This window comes from Cygnus atratus, chromosome Z (assembly GCF_013377495.2).
Source record: "Cygnus atratus isolate AKBS03 ecotype Queensland, Australia chromosome Z, CAtr_DNAZoo_HiC_assembly, whole genome shotgun sequence".
Taxonomy (NCBI): Eukaryota; Metazoa; Chordata; class Aves; order Anseriformes; family Anatidae; genus Cygnus; species Cygnus atratus.
Window position 1 is genome coordinate 69,314,987 of NC_066396.1, and position 23,373 is coordinate 69,338,359.

At 39.1% G+C, this 23,373-nt stretch overlaps 1 protein-coding gene across 1 annotated transcript; it reads left to right on the top strand.

The window, feature by feature from the left end:
• The first annotated feature begins 13,684 nt into the window (after nucleotides 1–13,684).
• On the top strand, nucleotides 13,685–14,491 carry LOC118256251 (tetraspanin-3-like). The gene has a single exon (XM_035563011.2). The coding sequence runs from the start codon at nucleotides 13,685–13,687 to the stop codon at nucleotides 14,489–14,491; it is 807 nt and encodes a 268-aa protein (XP_035418904.2).
• Nucleotides 14,492–23,373: the final 8,882 nt, after the last annotated feature.

Consider the following 23,373-nt stretch of genomic DNA (forward strand, 5'->3'; position numbering starts at 1 on the left):
TTTTCCAGTTCCACTTGTAAATACTGCAGCTTCAGAGGTCTCTGATGCAGCTTCTTGGCAAATATATGTTCCTTAATTAATATGTGCATGGTCTATCACCTATTACCTGTGTGGACTGAGAAATAGGAAGAAAACAAAATTATGTCTGATCAGACTTAATGGTCAGTACAGCCTAGCGGCATGGCAGGTACACCAGACAAAGCATTATTTGACTTTATGTTATGTGAAATTGCCACTAATTCATACATATTCATTATAATTCTGAGAATAACACTACAACCCAGCTAGCCTCCAGTAGTGTATGCCTTCAGACCACAGGCAAATTCCCTAAGTAAATTGGCTTTTATATATGACTCCCAATATTATGTTTGCTCTGAACTCTGAAAGATTACCCGTTGACCAATACACTGTAACTGGAGGAGATTCATTACAATGCATAGCTAATTGTTCTTCAGAATATTTCTGGGGATATCCCCAAAGAAAGACTGCAGGAGTGAAGGGTGGTTGTGGGTGAAAGCAGGAGACATGAAGCTGAAAATGATCTTGGAGACACTGGCCAGGTCTGTCTCGGTTTCTGCTCCACTAGATGAAGTTGGAGGTATCCCATCCCTCTCCAGTGGGAAATTCACCATCACTGACATAATTAAATAAGACTGTGCTTGTCAGGTTTGGGGTTGGATGCACCAGTAGCTTGATTTGGTCCTGAACTGGGGGCAGCACCCAGACAGATGCATGGTCCAGCGTGTGCACAGCTCGGATTGTTGCTCCAAGATCTGTGCCATGATGCTTTCATTTACTGGAGTGCCAAGTGTGAAGGCAGCTGATGAGAGGAGGTGAAGGCACCGTACTGTTGCTAAAAGGTCATAGCAAAAGTTACAGGCCCTAGACGCAGTAACAGAGCACAACATACAATGAGTCCCTGATTTAACATTGTGATTTCTGTTTGCATCTCTGAAATGTCCCTGCTGATCTCAGTGATATACCTATTTTTTCACCACATATTATCATTGTGCTTTCTCAATTTGCTTCTCATTAAAGACTCTGACCTAAAAGGTAAAAGTAATGGCAGATTTATAGGTAATTGAGCTTGGTCTTTAAGATGCTTTCATTAGTCAAAGTGACCTGAATTTGTAGCTTGCTCAAACCCTAATGCTACTTTTCCTAAGATTTTCTAAGTCCTTCATCTTGGAACTAACTTGGAGAGATGGTCTTTGTGGCAGGAGAACATTGGCTGTTCCCCAGAAGGGGGAGCTGGAGGGATCGGTGGGCAGGGTAATTGTGGGGGAGGTGATTTAGAGAGATTTGCTTTCGGTATCCCGAAGTTGCCTTTTGCTTGCAGGATACCAATGCTTTCCTGTGGCATTTAGGGACAGCAATAATGCCCACAAAACTCCATCTCATGATGCTGTTAGCAGAGCGAAGTATGTATTATACAGATAGCAACACTTCTCCCACCTGCCTTCAAAAGCTATGGGTGGCTGGTGATGGAAATGGGGTGGTCTTAGTGAGAATGGGTTGACGGTCCCAAAAAACTACGCAGGAAAGATGCTATGGAAAGAGAGTGAGAACAAGGACCTCTGGCTCTGCATTGATGTAGAGAACATGTGAAGAGGTGGGTAGTTGTCTTTTACCTTATACACGAGTGGCTTTTCTAAAAAAAAGGCCATTAGAGGTTGTAATATCAGAAAAGACACAAATCAAATCATTAAAATACACCACGGCATATTTTAAAGAAAATCAAGTTCCAGGTGGCAAGGGATCTTTCTTGTAGTTTCTCATTCCTGAAGTTTTGTATGTGTGCTCAAGTTTTGCAGACAGTCTTCCTTTAATTTGTATTTGTGTAGATTCCCCTGCATCCAGTCTCTTGTCTGGGTTACTGAGCTTCCATCCTGGTTCATATCACCCTGCAGACATTACAAGGACTGAAGTAATTGACACTATTTACATCTTCTCCTTGATTAGCATTGAAATCATTGTGCCAGTGGGATTAGTTATTTAAATGAGTTAGGTAGGAGATATCTGTAATTTGAAACCAGCCACCCTCAGTTTAAAAGTATTTGGTTTGTTATGTGGCAGGTACTGATGCTTTTACTACATATTTCAGGTGTCAGAACAAGAAAACTTCCCTTCTTTTCCTCTTTCACTCACTTTGGAAACACTGCTTAGAGTAGGCTACGTGGTGTCACTTCCATTTTCTTCCATTCCTTTTTATGCAGCTTTTTCTACTTGTCATTCCAAAATTATTAAAAAAAAACAAACAAACAACAACAAGAAAATGTGACTGCAAATCTTGGAAGGCTGGATGCTCTGGATTACCTATTGTTACTTGATTATGTGTTGTTATTTTCATTGCCATTACTGACATTATACTGTTTTTAGTGTGTGCTTAGTGAACTGTAAATATAGGAAAGAAAAGTATAAAAAAAGGACAAACAGCATGGAATATGAGCTAACATATGGGCCAGAATAACTTTTAATTTATATATTTTTTAAGTGATTATATTTTAAATTAATAGTTCCTTTAATTTCCAACCACACATTTAACAAAGCAAAGCTTACTAAAGATGTCAATACTTGCAGTTATTCAAATGCAAGTAAAACCCAGCCTAAGCAGTCTGCATAGTTATGAATTTATTCTTTCATTTGAGAAAGAGTGAAAATTAAATACAAAAGCAAGCACCTATCTCCACCTGTTAATCTATTCACAAAAATATTATCTACTACATGAATACTAATTTCTTATATCCCTACTGATAGACTAATGGTTTAATATTGTTAAGGCATTAAGTGTCTTTCATGTTTTCCCAGACTTTTTTCCCCAGCAGTGTGGGTCACTTATTAGTTTAGTACCTAAAATAGTTATATATAAAAATTAAAATTAGTTTAAATTTACCTGATGTTAGGGGATTTAAATAAATATGTGCAGGCTAGGTTTTATTTTGATCTCATAGGATTTTGCACCATTCCAGCTCCAGCAATTCAATGGTGTTTCTTGATGGTTCACTTTTGTTGTAACTGAGCTCAGAACCATCTCTTTTGCCTTGTATAGAAGGGCCCTGGAAAGCTGTCTCTCCCCTTTCCTTGAGGCTTTAAAATGGAGTTATGCAGTCAACTGCATTGATAAATGAGGTTTTTTAGGGTTTTCTCTTTCTTACATAGAAGACTGCTGGGAAGAGACCTCCCTTTATAACGGTTCATGCGGTAGGATTACTGAGCATGAAAAGTAAATTCTAACTCAATGTGGATAACAGCTAGCTCTTTCATGCACAAAATCTGCAGGGAAGGTTTATGAGTTTGTTTGTACACGTCTGTTTAAAATATATGTTTCTGTCTGCAGAGAGATCAGAGAGCATTCAAAGCTTTCAGGTGCGTTTCACTTGAAAATAGGGGCAGTTCAGCCAAGCACTGGAACTGACCTCTTCAATCGTAAAGTGTGTACGAGCTCCTGCAGAAGTTGAGGCAGGATCAGTTCTGTGTCAGAAGAGGGAAACAGGGAAATCTTCTCTTTTCTCTTAAGATTATTATTATTATTAATATTACTGTCTTTTTCAATATCATTGCACCCTCTGCTCTTATTTTTGGAAAATCTGATTTATTTTTGTTCCCCCCCCCCCCCCCCATCCCTTTCCACTTCCCCCGAGGGAAAAAAAAAAAAAAAAAAGGAAAAGAGAAAGAATATAGAATATTGCTTGAAATTCTCCAGGGAAGCGATGTTGGAAAAAAAAGCTGTTCAGGTCCTCTAAACCTGTTATTTTGAATTACGTCATAATATATAATGCAGTTATAAAACACCGCTGAAATGAAAAGCCATTTCTAATGGAAGTCTGTCAGTAAATTAAGTTTGAAATTAACTGTTTAGGTATCTCTAGGTATCTCTATCATTAATACCTCAGTGTATTAAAAAATCAGTCAAAAATTATGTTAAAGCATTTTGATTTTTTTTTTCCCTACAATCTGGCAATTCCAGGTTTTGATTTCTAATGCCACTTTAAACCCATTAAAATATTTACCTACGAGCCTAAAAAACTCTACATATTGTTTTAAATAGCTGATGGTTTTCAAATTTATTTATTTATTTATGTTTTTCATAGAATATTACTTCTTTGGGGTTAGGGATCTTAGCATGAACACTTGTCTTCCAGTTGTGAACTTTCTGGCAGGATTCCAGTTTATTTCCACTTTTCACCTGCCTCTTTTTCTGTAATCTCCTTTCCTAGAAGCACTTGTCAGTGCAAGGACATGACTAAAAAAAGAGTAAGCCTGATTTAATGTGCTGGTTTTGCCTGCTTGGTTATCTCCATGTCGTCAAGTCCTTGTTCGTGTTTCTCTCTGGGTGCAGGCTTTTTCATTTATCAAAGCTCATTTCATTGCCTTCTGTTCCTGCTGCTTTCATCTCTATGGCAGTTAAATGTTTTGTTCAGCTGAGTTCTACTCTTAACTGCAACCTGCATACTTGTCCAGAGGAACACCATGAAACAAGGGCGTGGATCACTGTCTGAGCTACTTATTTGTAAGAATAGTATTGTTTTATTAGCAATTTAACAACTAGCCACTAGCAAACATGTCAGCATAACTCCTTTAATGAACAATATTAAAATACTATGACTCTAAACCCACAATTGCTCCTTAAGTGGAAGGTGACTTCTGTAATCATATCCTCAAAATACTGAAAGTGTATTTAATTAAAACTACGCACTCCTACCTGGGAAGTTGTAAAACAATTTTCTAGAAAGGTTAATCAGCTGAAGGTGACTAATAAAAAAATAGAAAGCATGTATGTTCATTAGGATTTATATTTATTCCAGAGCTTTTAAGTGTAAGGAAATGTTACGGATTTCAGCAGTGTTTGTTACCATGTTGGTTAGGGTGATGGGCTCTGTCATAATTCTAGTGCAATTTTTCAGTATTCTTAAGGCTTATCAAAAGCATTTGACAAAGTGGCACTTGGACGGGGCTGCCACTTGGCAAAACCTATGCAAACAGCTAGAGCAGAGAAAACCTTGGATATTGGGGTGGGAGGAAGCTCGTTCTGATTACAGCCACAATGCACATGGAGGATTTTGGTTCCCATTTCCTCACAGTCCACTATCTACCTCCTGGCATTTTGCACTGCTTTTGCCTGTGAACATGGCAAGGGAAGGGGCTGAGAAAGCAGCAAACACAAATCTTGGAAGGTTCATGGTCTGAGCAGCCCTCTTCCCTCCTCTGCACTGCAGAAAGACTTTGTCTGCAGCAGCTGCGTGTCACTCAGCTCCCCTCCCCTTGAATCCTGTCTTGTCTGTAGACTGGAGCTCTTATCAGGTGCTTGCAATTGCTTTCTGATGTATTCTGCTTGCTGACAGGCCTGTAAATAGAAATTTGTTTCTAAAGCAAACCAAGAGCTGGTGAAATTCGTCAGCATGACACATGGAGAAACTGAATCTGCCTGTTGCCTCCACTGCTGGTGTGTAGCACAGACAGTATGTACGTGTGCCCTGCTCCAGGTGTCCTGCCTCCCTCAAGGCCTCAGCGGACTGCTGCTAAATGGTGGGTGGCCTCACGACCGCGTTTGTGCTGGGGGAGGCCCACCTGGCTTCCAGCAGTGCAACGCTGCGGTGGCCACCTCATTTTGAATTCTCTGGCCCATGTGTTTGGGATTTTGGACCAGCATAGACACCCATGGAAATTTCTCTCGCTTAAATTTCACACGAATGCTGAAATTAGCGTGACGGGATTCTGTGAGAGAGATTTACGCCTAAGTACAAACTGACTATCTAAAATGGCTGTGCTCTCCCAAGGTCATGATTTTCTACTTCTGCTGCTTCTCATCCCCCAGGATTTCTCTGTCACCGCACCCACAAATGCATATGGAGTGAGGAGAAGGGTGCTCAGCAGTGCAAGGCCATGCCTGTGGGTCTCCGTCCTTGCCTGACTCACCCCAGCACTGATCAGCACTGAGTTCAGTGAGTGTGTGGTGGTGGGGAGCGAGCACCTGGGCAAAGCCTGACAGCTTTATTTCGGATGGAAGCTCATGGCAGCCCTACACATTCGGGCATTTTGTTCTCTGCAAAAACAAGAGCACAGTTACCTCTGAGATTAAAGAAGTATTTTCTGTTTGATCCTGAGTGGTTGCAGTTCTTACAGTGCCTGTCAAGGAAACAGAAATTATTCGTATGTTGTGGACAGCCCAAAAACAAATATTGGAATTTTGTAGAGTAAAGAAGGGTATGTTGGTTAATGCTTTTTCTCTTTGAGTATTTTGGCACAGTTTATCCTGATTCAGCAGCTATGCTCTGCATCACTGCCTGGTCTGCAGGTAGCAACATTTAGCAGAATTTGTGTAAATCTGCCCACTTTGTCCTCCAAATCGTTTTCTCATTGTTGATCTCTCAGCTCCACATTGAGTCTGATTCTTGTGTGTCTGCTGAAAATGGGACTACTCGCATGACTTGTTGTATATGGGCAAGGATCCTTATGCAGAACTGGCATGCAGCAGGAATCACAGGATCACACAGAATGGCCAAGGCTGGAAGGGACCTCTGGAGATCACCCAGTCCAACCCCCCTGCCAAGCAGGATCACCCAGAACACATTGCGCAGGACGGCATCCAGGCAGGTTTTGAATATCTCCAGAGAAGGAGACTCCACAACCTCTCTGGGCAACCTGTCCCAGTGCTCTGTCACCCTCACAGTAAAGAAGTGCCCTCTTATATTCAGAAGGAATTTCCTGTGCTTGCTTTGTCCTGGAGCACAGTTCTACTCAAAGATGCTGAAGAAGGCAACTAGGTTACAATAACCACATCTGTTAAAGTGCTGCGGAAGAAAGCAAAATGCTTCTGCACTGTTGGGATATTTTTATTAGTCCCAGTTAGACTTCAACATTATGGGAACCTCAAGAAGGTTTCTGAAATACTTTTTGGTGTCCAGCAGTTGGGCTTAGAAATTGGGATTTGATGGGTACATTAAACTTTGAAATAAAAGAAAGCAACTCCTACCAAGGTAAAGACAGGCTGCGCTGTTTCTCTGTGCCTGGCAGTTAGCAGAGGCACCTCTTCTGGCAATGGAATGCAATCACATTCTCTTCCTTATATGCGGTTACATTCCAAGTTCAAATACATTTTCATTTGTTTGCTTTTGTTTTACATTTAGATGCTCCTATGAGTTTAAACCTAATAGACCCTTTCCATGTCAGTGACAGTATCTATATTTAAAAGCAAAATGCCTCTTAAAGGCAATTGTTTGGTGGAGGGATTCTAGGTAGAAATAGAGAATAGAAACAAATTGCAAATACCTTTGTTTTTGCATTTCTTTGTTTCTCTAAAAAGCTGCATTTCATCTGAACGGAAATGCATAAAAATCCTATTAAAATTGGTTCCACTTGTTTGAAATGTGCTGTAAGACTAATTCTGACAAATTTGACATTTTATATGCTCCCATCATGACTTAGGAAAGATAATAAAAGTAAATTCTTTACTATAGTCACTATAAAACCTGATATGAGATGACTGTTACAATTGATATAGATTTACTTAGTACTATGCCAGTAAAAATAGAAAAGGATTCTGTCAAGTACTCCCTTAACATTTACCTGGCTAAATTTTCAGTTGCCTTGTAGGCTGACAACATTCTTTGTCAATATCTTCCTGGGTGGAAATGCAGAACTTCTAATCATTTGTCAGATTAACCCCAAATGAATGTTTTCATTGATCTTTTTTTCTCCATTTTATTTTATTTTATTTTATTTTAATTTAATTTATTTTAATTTTATATTATTATTATTATTATTATTATTATTATTATTATTATTATTATTATTATTTTCCAGTCAGTGAACTGAAAACAGAATAAGTTAGTCACCAGAAGAATATACACCCTACTAGCCTTCATCTTTGCAAATGAGTTCATGGAGCACAAGTTCTATAAATCTCATTCTTTTGGGTGAGCTCCCATCACAGGTCTGAAGAGGTCTGACAAGTTGCTTGCACCAAGGTAATCCAGTACTGTCATATTAAATGAAACTGCTGAATCTGTCTCAGGCCAGACTAAATATTTCAGATTTCATAATCGCCTGCTCAACACATCATAACTGCTATAATGCTTTTAGTTTTTCATTTTTAATCCTAAATTATTGCTCAAGTGAACAGGTTTTCTGCATGTGATCATTACCCTAGATATAACAAAATAGGTAAAATTTTGTATATACTGGTTCCCTTCAGCTTAATTTTCAGTAGCTAGCTACAGGAAACATAAAACTCAGAACAAACACATCTGCTGAAACAGCCTCAATAGCAAAGTGACATTGAGCCTTGACTTGCATACATCAACAGTGAGATCTAGGTTTCCTGTGCTAATAAATCCCGATGACTTAAGGCTGAAGCTTTTGGCCATCAGTGTGCACGCAGAGGCCTACATCGTAGAGAAACAGAGTAGCCAAAGGCTACATTTGCAAAATCACCTAAGTATTTAGGACCCTGATATTAACTGACATTAAGATTTATCACAATCACACACACACACGCACACGCACACACACAAATATCATGGATACTGTATGTAGATTATATAATATCAATATGCAAGAAAGATTTCTACATTTTTATTCATAGGTGGGTGTGTTATGAGTGCACCTAGATTCATTCACAGTGTGGTACACAAATAGAAAGTTTCATGTGTGTCACCTACAGCATTGCATTGGTCTGCATGGGGCTTCACAGGTGATGCTATGTAGAATGCTGACCCAGCATAGGTACAGCCAAATTTTACTTGAAAGCTTTCTCTTGAGAAAAAGAAAACATCTTACATAGATTATTTTATTTTATTTTATTTTTTTATTTTTATTTTTTTTCTGAGGAGATCCAGAAGAGAAGAAACTTTATGCTTTGGAAGTTCTGACAAGTGTAAGCTTCTTGTCAGGTCTTCACACAGTTTATTAACTTCCAGATAATGTATTCAGACACTTCTGACTTCCTCCCTGAAGAGAAATCTATTAGTTATTTTAATGAGGTAACAATTAGAAACATCTATTTAGTGTTAGAGTCTTTTTATAACTTCTGAAAGTGGCCAGAAATCTTACATAAGTTGTGAAACACAGATGAGAGCACTGCATTCACATAAAAGATATTGTAGATAGCGATGGTTGAAAACAATAAAAAACAAAAACAAAACCAAAAAATGCTCACAAAACAGTCTAAATGTCAAGATTACAAGGATTTCAGTCTTCTGTCCTTTCGTTTTTTGAAGTTCTTACAAAGTGCCTATTCCTCCAACTTGGTTTTATTACCAACTGCAATAAAATGAAGGCTATCAAGAGAACAAAGGTTTCCTTTTCATTTTAATTTCCTTTCCTTTATTTTTTTTTTCTATTCTGTGTCTTTCAAAATTTTCAACTTCTGAAGTTCCAGTGTGATGGAAAAAGAAAGTACTTTTTTTTTTATTATTATTTTTATTTTTTGTTTTTCTGTATTCATTGCAGTTTTAAGACATTTTATAACAATTGCAGACTGGCAAACAAAAAGAAGATTAGAAAAAAGAAAAAAAGAAAAGAAAAAAAGGTTTTAGTCTTTTTACTGTGCTCATTTCAGAAAAGGAAACTTTTGACATTTGATTTTCAATATTTTCAATACCAGTGAAAATCTGGAATGTTAAAAGCAATACCAAATAAAAGTCCTGGAAACAATTGATGTGTTTCTTCTATTTTAAAAAAGGACACTTTTCTTCAGGCAAACAGAAGCAGGGGAAAACATCTGCTTGGCTTTAGCTGGAACACCTGCACAATGGTAAATCAGTTCTTGTGAAGAGTACATTTTCACCATGAATAGGAGGTGGCAATCACATCTCCTCTGCTTGCTTCAAGCTTTCCATGAAAGACATCAGCCTCATGCAAGATGACATCATCTGACCTTGGTTACTGTGGCAACTGATTGTGCACTGCACAGGCTGTAGGATCTGGGTCCAACCAGGCTTGTTCATCGTATTTTGCATTCAGACTGTCAGAGTGATCTTGTAATATGGCATGTCTCATACGATAACATTTTCTACTCTCAAAGAGCCAATAGACTTCTCAGCTGCTTTTTTCTTTTCTTTTTTTTTTTTTTTTAAACAACTTTGGTACCCAGTCATTCTACTGGGTTGTGTTTTGACTACCCATCATAGCTTGAATGATAAGATTCTTCTTTGCTGATTGAGAAGATTCAAAAGTGTCCCCTACCCCCGCCTCCTTTTTTTAAAATAAATAAATAAATAAATAAATAAATAAAAATCCCATGTGTGACTGTGAGCACAGCACCTCGGCCATGCTTCTTATAAATCAGTGACCTTAGAAATGGACATGCTGACAAGATCTGACAAGATTTTTAAAAAATGTTCTAGACTCTCAAACCAAGTATCTTCAAAAGCACTCTAACTTCACCAGCAAGTTTAAGATAACAGCAAATTCACGTGAGCGTGGGGTACAAGGGAAATGCCAGCTGTTTTTCTGAAGCAGCTTAAGGGCTTTTCTCTGTTACTGTGACCATGTATGCAGTGGCTGAGGGTCTGGCTTTGAGATCCTGTCTCATTTTATATGAGGTTTGTATGAAACTCATATAGGTTTGTCTAATAGTGCCCTGATCCCGTGGCTGCCTCTTGGTTTCTTTTTGTTCACACAAGTCTGAATGGACAAGCTGGTCATCATGATTTGAACATCACAGTACGAGCTCAGATGTCCTCACCTGAGGACATCATCAGTCTGTATTACAGCCCATGTCTTTTGAAACAAGTCTAGTCACCTGCCTACACTGCATCTGCACAACCGGAACGTTGACTTGACATCTCTTGGTCCCACTCCAGAACCCTGTGGAACAAACCTCTGTGGCCTTCCTGGCTCGTCAGAGCCATCCAATATCAGTCATGGTTTGCTAGCACAGTGAATTCAAAGAGCACACAGTTGGCATTTTATTTACTTGAAGGATTATACTTTCAGCCACAAACCAGAAAGTAGTTTCTCTAAGATGCATCATCTGTTACACCCACATTTGAATTTCAATACTCATCAGTTCATAAGCAGAAACAACTCCAGAGAAAGCAGGGACGATATTTATCATGCTACACTGTTTATCACTAGAAAGGAAACAGAGGAGCTTTCCTATTCTGCCTTACATACAGTCTGTTAGTCACATTACAGTCTCTTGATGCATACCTCCACCACTGCTTTTGCCAAGACTGGCTGCGTATGCAGGTAAAATTACTTTTATTTGTGGCACAAACACAGTGCTAAGTGGATACCAGTGAGGTCCTTTGGGTACTTCAGGGCTCAGTTATATCTTTTATCCCACCTCACTAAACAGCAAACACCTTGAGCACAAGCTCTCTTTTATGGAGTGCATAGGCCAATATTGCCTAGCTCAGAGTACGAGGTTTTAGATGGTCCTGCCAAAATCTGTCCTTGCAGGGGGAGATTTTCTCTTGTAGGATGTCCCTGGGCACCAACTGCTCTCCCCTGGGTATTGGTGCTGGGTGGATGTCCAGTGCTGGTGTTTCAAGTTCCTGTGGATCCTCCTGTCTGCCTGCCCTGACACCAAATCCCTCATTTAGGAAGCAGTGGAGGTGCCAGGGGCTGTGTGAGAGCCTGCAGTGACACAGACAGCCCATTCAGAAGAACTGCTTTGCCCTTTTTGCTTCTTCTGGTTTCCATGGCCATAAGGAAGAAATAAAAAAAAAAACTTGCAGTGGTCCAAAGAGTCAGATTCAAGTAAATAGGAAATTATATATTGGGGGATATTTAGAAGGATAAGAGCCTCTAGGCTTCAATAACCATTGAAATTCTCTCCTCTCTATGCAGAGAGGGATGGCAGTTACCCTGGCTGAAACGAACAAGAGGTGCAGTAAAATTCTCCTGTAGGCAGTTAGAGCCTTTCTAATGTATTTCAGAGATTGCAGAATAAGCTAGAAGTAAATAGTGTTGTAACTCAGTTCTTAATATCTCATTAAGTTTTATAAGCATGGGGGAAGGCAGCAAGAAGAGGCAGGTTCGCATGCTTTTTCCACAAAGCTTGCAAACTAGCAATAATCAGCTGTTAGTCCTCAGTGTTTTCTGATATGTTTTCTTCTGCACTGTGGAAGCATTCAGTTGGTGCACTTTTTCTGTGCACACAGATGTGAGCAGAAATCTTTTCTGTTTGCCCCTTCTCAGGGGAGGGTGGATTAGAAAAGACACTCTAAGATCAGGAGAGGTCCTGGAGAAGAGGAGAGAGGGTGCATGCAGACTCCAAAGAAGAGCTGCAGGAAAACACACATCCTAAAACAGCTTTGAAAAAAGCATTTGGTTATGATTTAAGAAGCTAATCACTGCATATTAATTACCGTTAATGACAAGATTAAAAATAATAAAAGCAGTTTATCTTATTCCAAAATTATTAGCCTTAATGACATGTTTGAACAGCACATAAAAAGACATCTTAATGGGGATCAGCCCAACATCTGTGTATGCATAGCATGTATAACAACAATAGCTCCTTATAAAACATTAGCCAGATGTGGGCTCTTCAGATTTTGTAAGACTTTTCAAGGCTTTGAGGCATCTGAACAGCAATTAACTCTGATCTTCTGCAAGGTCTGAAGGTGCTCACTTTTCTGAAAATGATGATCATCTCTCAGTATTCTCCCCTGTGCACGCCTATCATGTTAGGCCTGTTCTGCATCTTGAGAAAGAAAGTAGAGATGTTATGAGACTTTATTAGGATGATTAGGGAGCTGCTGATGTCCTCGGGATCTTCATTCCTGGCACCTGTGGCAAGTTTTATGCAGGTTTCCCATCTTATTTCACTCTTCTGTATCACATTGAGATATAATTCTCTTCTGCTGGCTGATACGTGACGTTGATTCCCTCTGTGTTTGCTGTGAAGTCATTTAGCCTGCGTGAAATTCAGTTTCTTGACACATAAGGAAAAGTTAATACAGTTCTTACTGTTGATTGTATTCAGTCATTACAGCACTCAGTCAAATGACTGGTGATGCAAACTGAGGGCATGCAAATGCAAAATGGTAGGGATTTCTCATCCAGGTGTCCTGAGTAATTGAAGCTATCTACACAGAAATCTTGCTGAGTAAAAAAGGGCAAAATATTATTAACATCATTATGCCCCTCATAAAATCTAATGAGTGGTAAATGTAGTGGGAAGGATAATGAGTCTGGGTGTGTGTTACCTACAGAGATCCTTGATTGAATAGCTCCACTTAAACTATTCTTTCCTTAATGACTCTGACTTGTGCATTTGTTGCCATTTTGGCTAGTGCTGTAGGATTTATAGTTGGATTACCTCTGTCATTTCGGTAGCCTAAGTGATCTGACCTAGCACTGCTGACCATCACCTTGACTATTTCTTTACATTTAGCTCTTTAATACACGAATATAGTAATTCAATAGGTACAGCCTCTTTCCAGCTGTGCTTCCTCTTCAAATGAAATTGCCTCCAATAACAGCAGAGTCAATGACCTCTCAACATGAAGCTTGGCACCATCCCTCCCAATTTTTGCAGGCTATGCTAAGCAAGCAGTAACATGTGAATAGCTGGTGGAAAACAGACTTTATGCTGAGGGAGTCTCATCAGCATTGCTCCCTTGCAAGCTGATTTTGGGTGGAGGTGTCATCTGTTACACCTGTACAAGTGGGGTGGAGGCCTTTCAAAAATGGTGGTAGTGAGGGTTGGGCTGCTAGAGGGTTAAGCAAAATGAAGAGAATTAGGATGGTGGTTTTGTCTTTGTGGGGCTATGAGGACTCCTGGCTCAGGAGTTTTGCTCGCTCTCTGCTGATGGTCCTTGGTTTTCTCTTCTTGGGCTGTGCAGCAGCTCTGGCCTTCGGTGGACTTTTTGTGATCCTGTTGTGCAAGAACTACCAATACTTCTTTCAGGAGACTTTCTTTTCTCTCCCTGGCTGGCTGGCTGTTGTAGCTGTGCTTGTCCTGCTACCTACGAGTATTTTGGCTGTTTCTATTTCTACAAAGAGCTCCCGCTATCAGCAAGGGGCTCTCATGCACTTGCTGCTTATCCTTCTTTGCCTTCAAGTGTCTTCGGCAGTTTTGACACAGCTCTATTCCATTCGGATGGCAACTGAGCTGAAGAGCACGATGAGTCACCTATTCTATCAGTATAATGGGACCCTCTCCCAGGCTCCTAGCAGCAGGGCTGTGGATGTGGTCCAGAAGAGGCTGCGGTGCTGTGGGGTCCAAAACTACACAGACTGGCTAAAGACAGCCTCTGCTTCTTGGCATCTTCTGGCTGAAAAAGCTCGTGTCCCTGGGAGCTGTTGTAAGGAGAAGTATTCTGATTGCAGGGGTGAATTGCACCAGCTGGAGCAGCTTTTTCAAGAGGGCTGTTTAAGGAAGCTGGAGGACCGGTTGGATTTTGCTATGCTCTACTTGTTTTGTTGCTGTACTGTGCTAATTGTCTTAGAGCTGTTGGCTGGTGCCAGCAATGGCATCCTCATGAGGCATCAGCCTTTCCACAACCTCCGAATTCTGGACTCATCTACCTTCTGATCACTCTGTGGGCACTGGCAGCACTGCTGAACCTGTTGAAGGCTTTCTTGCTTCTGTTCTGCATGGTAGTTACATTGAAAGAAAACTTTTTAAATATATATTTGCATATAAACCTGATTGATCATTGCTTTTTTTCTTATTTCTTGAATGTTACGCTACAAAATCAGTTTTCCTCCAGTTATTGTTCCACATCTGAACAATTTTCTTGCTGGAGGTCCCAGCAGAGAGTGTGAGGAGGGGGCTGGTGGTGTGAGTCTTCAGCATGTGCTGAAACTACTGTGAGTGTGTGGAGTAGGTAGAGGCATGGCTTGCTCAGGAACATGGGAGGATGTTGTGAGGTCTTGACCCGAACTTTTGGAATAAGTTTAACTCTGTGAGGATCTTGAACTGCAATTAAAAAGCAGACTCTTCTTCCTTCAAAGTCGTATTTAACCCTTTCATTTGTCTTTAAGAAGACCTTCAGATAAAGATCAGTGCTTTTTTTCTTTTTCCCAAGCACTTTAAAAAAAATATACACATATATTTTTTTTTTTTTTTTTTTTAGAGAAAGTAAATAGTATTTTCTAAAGTGACACAATGGTGCAATATAAACAGAGAGGATATGGTTGACAGCAGCAAAGTAGACAGTAAGAAGACATACAGCAGGAGGTATAGTTATCTCAGTAGCTGCACAGGAGATGGGTTTACATGTTCTGAAATTAATGATGAGAAGGAACGGTTGTATGTTGTGCCAGTGGAATGAGTCAGTTCCCCTTTCATGAAAAGTTATATGGGGGTCTTCTGTATGCTTGAATGACAGAAGCAATAGGTTGTTTTTTTAGGTATTCTTATCTGTTCTACCTTCTTACTAAAACCTATTTTTGTCTGGTTCTGTGGATGTATCTCCGTTCTGGGTGTGGTGAGAGGGGCTCAGCGCCAGTGTGTGGGCTGTCCAGTGCTTGCCTGTGTGAGTGCTGCTGGTGTTCAGGGAGGTGCTGGTAAAGGCTCCGTGCTGGTCTATGCAGGGTGTAGCTGTGCATGCTTGTATGTGTGTGTCTGGGAAACACTTGGCAGCAGCACAAGCTGCATACTTTGCTGTATGTGGGTAACCTACAGGACCTATAGCAGTACCCTGATAGGCTTTACCAGACTAAGAAACAGGGAAGCCCCTGGGTCCTGAAAACCACTGGATTGGGAAACTCTCCTAATGCTTTCAGTAACAGCTAAATCATTATCATTTTTAAATACCGTAACAAATGGTAGGTGCTTTCTGGCAAATGTTGGACCCCAAATCACCAGATGATGGTTTTCATGGATGGGAAAAAGAAAAATAATAGGGACATAGGTCAGCTCTTTCAGGCTTGTTAATAACTATGTGGAAACTAAATGTTGAAATATAATGGAGGGCTACTTCATATTAGAAAACAACCAACTTTTTTTTTTAAGTTTTAGTAAAAGAAAGCAGCTACTTCATTAGCAATGAGTAATTCTTCCCAGAAAGAAATCTTCGAAAGCAAGAGTTGAACAGATGTGTCTTTAAGTAACATAATTGGGAAAACCACTTCTTTCAGTTTGCTTGACATTGGATGCATATGTCAGTTAAGCCACATCCATTCATCTAGTTAAGCACTGCAGTTATGTTTTTATGGCTTTGTGGTACCCTGGCACTTAAATGTTTTGAGATGCAAAGGTATTGCTATGATGTTAGAAACATAATAAAACTGAAGTGACAGCAACTGGCACAGTAAGAAATTGAGTTTGAGGAAAGGATGGTGGAAGAGTGGAGTGAATGTTATGTCCTTCTACCACCTGCCTTCCTTAAGGGGGATATTCCTCTCAGATCACTTCTTATCACTTACAACCTCCTCCTTGCCAAGTTCAGAATCACAGAATCGTCAGAAGTTCACAGAATCATCACAAGTTCTGAGCTTACAGAATGGGAAATGCCCATGTTTGCTAGCAAGTGGAAAAAAAGCAATTTCAAGGTGGCTAGAGAGAATTTCTAATGCAGATGTCCTCACCTCCTCTCCAGTCTCCTAAAAGGCCAGATCATTCATGCTTAAGAAAGAATGCTTAAAAGCTTAAGAAAGAGCTTTTTAAGAATCAATTTTGTTTTTCTGTGTGCTTGATGTCCCTAGATTTTTCCTACATTAGCAGATGTCCTTCAGGAAGATCAGATTTAGTGGTACAAACAAAAGGGAGCCTGTGAAGATGCACGAGACAGGTGTATTATGGAAATGGTTGTTTGTGGAGAGTCATAAGATAAAACAATAGATTTATTACCACTTTCTGCTTGTGGTAACATGGGCACTTTGATTCTGAATAATTGCTTCTGTATAGGAGTAACTTTTTAAAAAAGTAAATGTTATTTTTAATCAATTGCAGTGTATTTCTGTGCTGTAAGGTACATAAGTCCTTGGGTACTAGTGCAATATACACATTGCATGCTTCATTCTGAAAGAACCTCCAGATGTTTTTCATAATCTGCGTAAATGAGCATCTGTGCAGGCAGCAGGTGACTTACACTTGATACTTCCAGAAACTGTATTGCTCTGGGTTTGAAGGGAAGAAACTGATGTTCAGTGCAAAGCTGGAAATATATCCTGTGATTACTCTTACTGAGTACACCTAAACCCATATATTCTATGTGTGAATTGATGATTTCATTGTGGTGTCTGTCTTCTTAAAAGGTAGCAGTCAGAAAGGCAAAATTAATGCTTATAGGTAAAAGTCATCACTGCAGTCCTTCAACAACCTTTTTCCAGTATGCCTATCTTGGACTGAACCACTGAACTTGGCAGAGAGAACTGGCTGCAGCTTTACAATGTGGCTGTTTTCGAAATTGGTTGCTGCTTTCTGACTCCTTTGCATTTCCAGATGGTGAGCATGTTGAAATTATACTGTTTCTTTGTGTTTCTGTCTGCATGTTGGTCTTTCTGTCTTTCCTTCAATGCCCTCTTCCCTCCCCCAGATATTGTGTTCTTTATGCTGAATGTTGGCTTGTTTTAACTCTGGGCGGAACATATTCCAGTTTCTGGAATTATGAGTGGTTTTCCTCACGTCTATTGTCTTTTTGGCTTAAAATTAAATTATGTATTGCAAACACAGAGAGCTCTGTCCTTTGCTAGAAGGTGCATGAAGACTTAAGTCCTACCTGCCTCCCAAAGATACTATTAAATTGCTTAAAATTACTCTTAAATCTATAATTTCTGTTTTTAATTAGATAGTCTGGTTTGGTGTTTGGTTTTGTTTGCTTTTGCCTGTTCAGTGAACCAGGAGGTCGTAGTGTTATGCCACATGTTTTTTCTTAGAAGTCAAGTTGGATGTTCCCCACTAGTTAGAAGAGATTATCTACAACAGTTAAGTGCCTGTCCATGCCCTCCCAACCCTGGGGTATTTTCTATAGAGCAACACCAACAGTAAGGCCTTTGCCAGTATCTGGCAGCTGCTACTTCAAACACCAAGAAGAAATCCTATTGTCTATGACTGTCCCCTGAGCTAAATGGCTATTTCAAAGCAGTGGAACATTTTCTGAGCACATGTCTGAGAGCCAGCATGTTGCCAAGTTGACATTTATTTGGTGACTGAAGCACTGAAGATGAAAGACAGTGTCATCTATCGTTAATATTTTTAAGTGTCAGAAATCAGTTTTTATTCTGAGGGCTCCCTTTTTTATTTTTAAAGAAAAAAACTATCCTCAAAAAATTGAGCATTTTGTTACTGCCTGCTGTGTACAGTAACTCACTGTGGAAATGTAACCTAGTTTTCCACCTAGATATGCAGTTTTATTGAAGAGCAGAAAGTTCCTACAGTGAGTTGAATTACGTCACTGTTTCTCTGATAAACCACTGCACTGGATTTAGCTGCTGTAGAGTTCATTTTTGTCATAGTAGCTTGTATGGTGTTATATTTTGTGTTAGTGATGAAAACTGTTTTGGTAACACACCGATGTTTTAGTTGTTATAGAGCAGTGCTCACACAGAGCCAAGGAGTTCTCAGTTTCTCACACTGGGGGTGCACCAGGAGCTGGGAGGGGACACAGCCAGGACAGCTGGCCCGAATGGACCACAGGGATGGCCCCTACTGGGGGACATGTGGGGAGGAGCTTACCAGGGCTGCTGCTAACTGGGGAATGGCTGGGCATTGGACTATTCTTGGTAAACAATAGCTTTTTATATCCCTTGTTTGTTTATTTATTACTAATTAAACTGTCTGTATCTCAACATGAGTTCTTATGCTTTTATCTTTCTGATTCTCTTCATCCTGCTGCAGGGAGTGAGTGGCTGCATGGTGCTGGGATGCCTCATGGGGTTAAACCACAACCACAGAAGTTAATTTTGTGATGATGAGTGAATGTGCATTTGCAGTTTCACACCTTTAACTGCAGAAAGATGGTTGCACTCACCTGGCACAAAACTTGTGTGAAGTCAGCACTAAATCCAGCTGGGGATGCTGGAAGAGAAGGTTGCATGAGAGAAACAAGTCAACACGAAGCACATCATAATTGTTACTACAGCTAAGTGAACAGTATAGTTTTTTTTGAAGAATTATGCTGTTGGTTTGAAAAAAGATTTAATCTTTTTCTTAATGCATGAAAGATGAAAGCAAGAGGCTAGCTGAGGGTGAATCTAGGAGAAATAAGAAATCCTTAAACCAACCCATTCATTTATTCCTTTCAGTTTTTGTCACTGTTCTATATGATTCTCTGAATCTATATGATTCCCAAAATTACCTGTATGTATTTCAGAGGGAATACTTAAATATACTATATATTATTTGTGTATAGGTATGCATATTTACAGATTGTCTACAAATATTATTGTAGAGTCTTCTATGACAGTAAGTGAAAAGATTGACATTCAGCCTGTAGCAATAGGCAAATAATTGTAATACTTCATACTTCAGAGTGCTTTTGTGACCTACCTAGACTTGGATGAAAAAGATGAAAATGGCCACTGCATGAGTTATGATCTCATTCAAAAATTTTTTTCTATTTAAAGAAGCTTCAGATGGTAGCTGTAGACCACTGGACATATTCAAGATACTTGCATATAGGAAATCTCTCATCTGTCTATTCATTCTCTGAGTCATGTCAGTTAGTGTCTTCTGATAATTCATTAGAAGCAGTCATCGTGCTTTTTTATTAAACTTGAAACTGTTAATATCTTACCATGATTTCTGCATTACTTCCTGCAAAGATTCACTAGAATTCAGCTTTGTACGTGAAGGTAGGAGGCTTGCAAATACATTAATGAAACAAGTTTTGAAGCTTTGTTGGTTTACAGGTTTCTTTTAAAAAAAAGTAATTCTGAGAAAATTCCTTTCAAAAAATGATGAACTCAGTAAGAACAATGCAACCTTTTAATCCATCCCTTCAGGCTTTTTGCTCTGTTGTCTTTAAAAGGCCATTTCAGACATTAACAGGTACCAGGAGCCTAAGATTACTATTTACTAGATCCTCAGGCAAACCATAACTGATTTCTGGTTAGCAGAACTGAGTTTAGGATTTCTGTGCATGGGAAAGGTGCATTGGGGATGAAAAAAGGTAGCTCTTCCCAAATATTTCTAACTTTGAGTTTCCCATCTGCTTCCTTTGGACTAGGTCTGTCCACATAGAAAGCTGTATTAAGACATTTAGCAACGTGTGTCTACATGCAGCATCTCCAAGTAGAGAAATTCTTCACCATCTCTGAAACTGACAAAGCTCAAGCAGATTAGACTGAATGAGACCTGTCCTCAGATCTTCACATAGCAAGAAAATTCTTTGTCCATGTAGAAGGCTAACTTGCACCTACATATAGGTGCATATAATTTTAATTTACAGTGGAGTAATGTCACTAGATTGTTAGTTTAGGACAGCTTCATCCCTCCATCATCACAGTTTCCTGTGTGATCACAAGCTTTTCACCCAAAAACATGGTGATACTGAGTTGGTGAACTTTGAAATCTCACTTGCTGAAGTCCTGCAGTGAATTCCAGATATTTTCATAAATCCTCTTGGGATTTTCTACATTTCTGTGTTTAAAACAGACATCTAAATACTTCCCTGCATACATTGGAAAGAAGATGGGGAAATCCATTGTGTCATCTGGACTCATTGACTTCACTGGAAACTGAAGAGTATCTAGAGCTTCTGGGATTTAGATTCTCAGCTTTAAATAATTCTTTCAAAACATTCAGCCTGCAGGGCTGGGCTGAGTTCCTCCCTGCATAGTGGAATTACACTGGATAATAAAAAAGCTGAGAGGAGAAATGAGACTCAACTCTTAAATCTTGCAATACCAGCCTGGAAGATGACAAAAAAACGGCCTATTTTGTGATCTAAGAAGTACAGAGAATGAGCTGAACTACTTATTCAATTATGTTAAATGATTGGCATTCATTTATTAAATGATGTAAAGTGAAATTAAATTAGAGCAAGTAAGTGATTACATTATGTAAAGCAATTTTTTAAACTGGGTAATGTGATCACCCTTCATTTATTACATTAAGTTCAGAATATTGGATATTGGTGCTGTTATTAAATTCATGGAAATGCTTAAAATGATGGACTAGTTAAAACAGTTCGCTAGTGAAATGGCTTTTCATATTTCTTTTCCAGTATTGGCTATTGGTACAGTGCTACTATCACTTTCACAGTGAAAACCAAGGTTTTAATGTATTTTTACAGCAACTGTTTATAGGTTAAATATTGTAAATGTTACCTGCAGACATTGCTTGTAAAGGGCAGATAAAACACATGACCAGCAGTTTAACTGGCAGCCAGGGAGGGAGGAGAGGAGAAGAACTGGGTCTTCTAATTGCATGCTTATTAGAAATATACTAACATCTTACAGAAAGGTGGGTTTAATTTTTGAGACTGGATTTTCTACTTTTTAGATGGATGGGATGAAATCATTTACTTGATCACTATACTGGAATTTTTTTGCACTGTTGTAAGAAAGAATAAATCTATGCAACCCATTTGTCCACACATGGTTTGAAATTGCTTACTGTTTTGCTACCCTGTTTTCTTGTGTTCGTACTGGACTAAGAAGAAATATTTTCTTATCTCTTTGGATTGCTCTGCCTGCCAATCAACCATTCATGCTGTAGAATTGGGTTGGAGGTAATGAAAAACATTAGAAATAGGATCCATTATTAAATCAGCTTATTTCCTTACAGTACTTAAAGGGAGAATATTTCTCTAAGGACTCAAATACCAATTTCTTGTTGAAATTCAGGTATCCTTGTTGCCAGGACATTTTAATGTCTTAAAGGATGTATTCTCAGTGAGCCAGGTGCAGAACTCCATAGAGCTTTCTAATGAATCTAATTGTGCAATTTAAGACTAAAGAAATAAAATGTGAGATGCTCAGTATTTGCAGAGTTGTGTGGGAGAAAACACCACTTCAAACAGTAAGAGTTACTGCAGAAGTGGCACAAAATTCTACGCATATAGAAAAGGAAAGCTGATTTAAGTATGTCTGGCAGAGTTATTTGTACTACTTGGAATATTTTCCTTGGCTGATAGAAGTTAAAAACTGGCTATTCATTTATTGGCCAGGATTTTGATTCAGGAATGAGCTGGCATGTCTGTTTGAATAGCCTCTGTCTCTTAAAGAAGAGCAGCTTTTCTTTCCAGAGCAGTTTGATCTGGATGAAAAATAATCCAAATGTTCATTAAAGTTGAGGAGACCACATGAAGATAAGATAGGAAATCAAATAGTAGATGTGAGAAGACTGTTAATTGTTGGATTCTAATTGAGAAAATAGTGAGAAAAATGTGAGATGTAACAGTGAGAATAAAATAGTGACAAATATGCAGAGCGAAACACAAAAATAGGAGAAATATTTTTATCTCTATGCCTCAGTAATAGTACAGTTAATCACAGTTAAAGTGAAAATAAAATGTTAAATGCAGAATGGTATTGCTGTAACAGCTGCTGAAATAGAATAGAATCATTAAGGTTGGAAAAAAACCTTGAGATGACCAAGTCCAACTATCAGCCTGACCTACCATCACTAAACCATGTCCCTAAGCACCATGTCCACACATCTCTTAAATATCCCCAGGGGTGATGACTCCACCACTGCCCTGGCCTGCCTGTTCCAATGCCTAACCACATTTCTAATTCTTACTAACATCCAATCTAAACCTGCCCTGGTGCAACCTGACCCAGTTTCCTCTTGTCCTGTCACTGGCACCTGAGAAAATAGACTGACACTCACTTTTCTGTAACCTCCTTTCAGGTAGCTGGGGAGAGCGATGAGGCTTCCTCTCAGCCTTCTTTTCTCCAGACTTAGCAAACCTGGCTCCCTCAGCTGCTCCTTAAATTTCTAGCCACAGGCTGACTCTGATTTAGCATGGTTTGAATTTATTATCTTTCCAAGAAAATTTGGTTTTAAGGCTTTAAAATGATGAGTTTCAATATTCCTGTAGTAAAGTATATGTAAATAATTTTTTATATATAACAATCGGCATTTTTCTTATATAGTTTGGCAAATAGATCAACATGCGGCAGATAATCTGTAAGTGGAAGTGCAAAGTATTTGTAAGCACCTTGTTTAGCTTTGTATTAAACCACAGAAATGAATAAAAAAATAGAACAATGTACACTCAGCAGGAAAAAATATTGAAATGAAAACTCAGTTTATATAGTGTATGTGAACAATGACAAAGAAAAATGATGGCTATTAAAGAAATGTATCTTAATGGTTTCAATAGTTAGCTGCCTCTTTTTCATGCAAATTTATACCCATTATTATCTCCTGGCCTAACCAGAGAATCAGAATAGACTTTCAGCAATTGATGACCCTAACTTATTGCTATGAGCTTGTACTATATGAAATTAATTAATTTATGGAAATATTTGCAGTGCCTCATATAAATGGGAGAAAATCAGGGAAATAAAGGCATCACC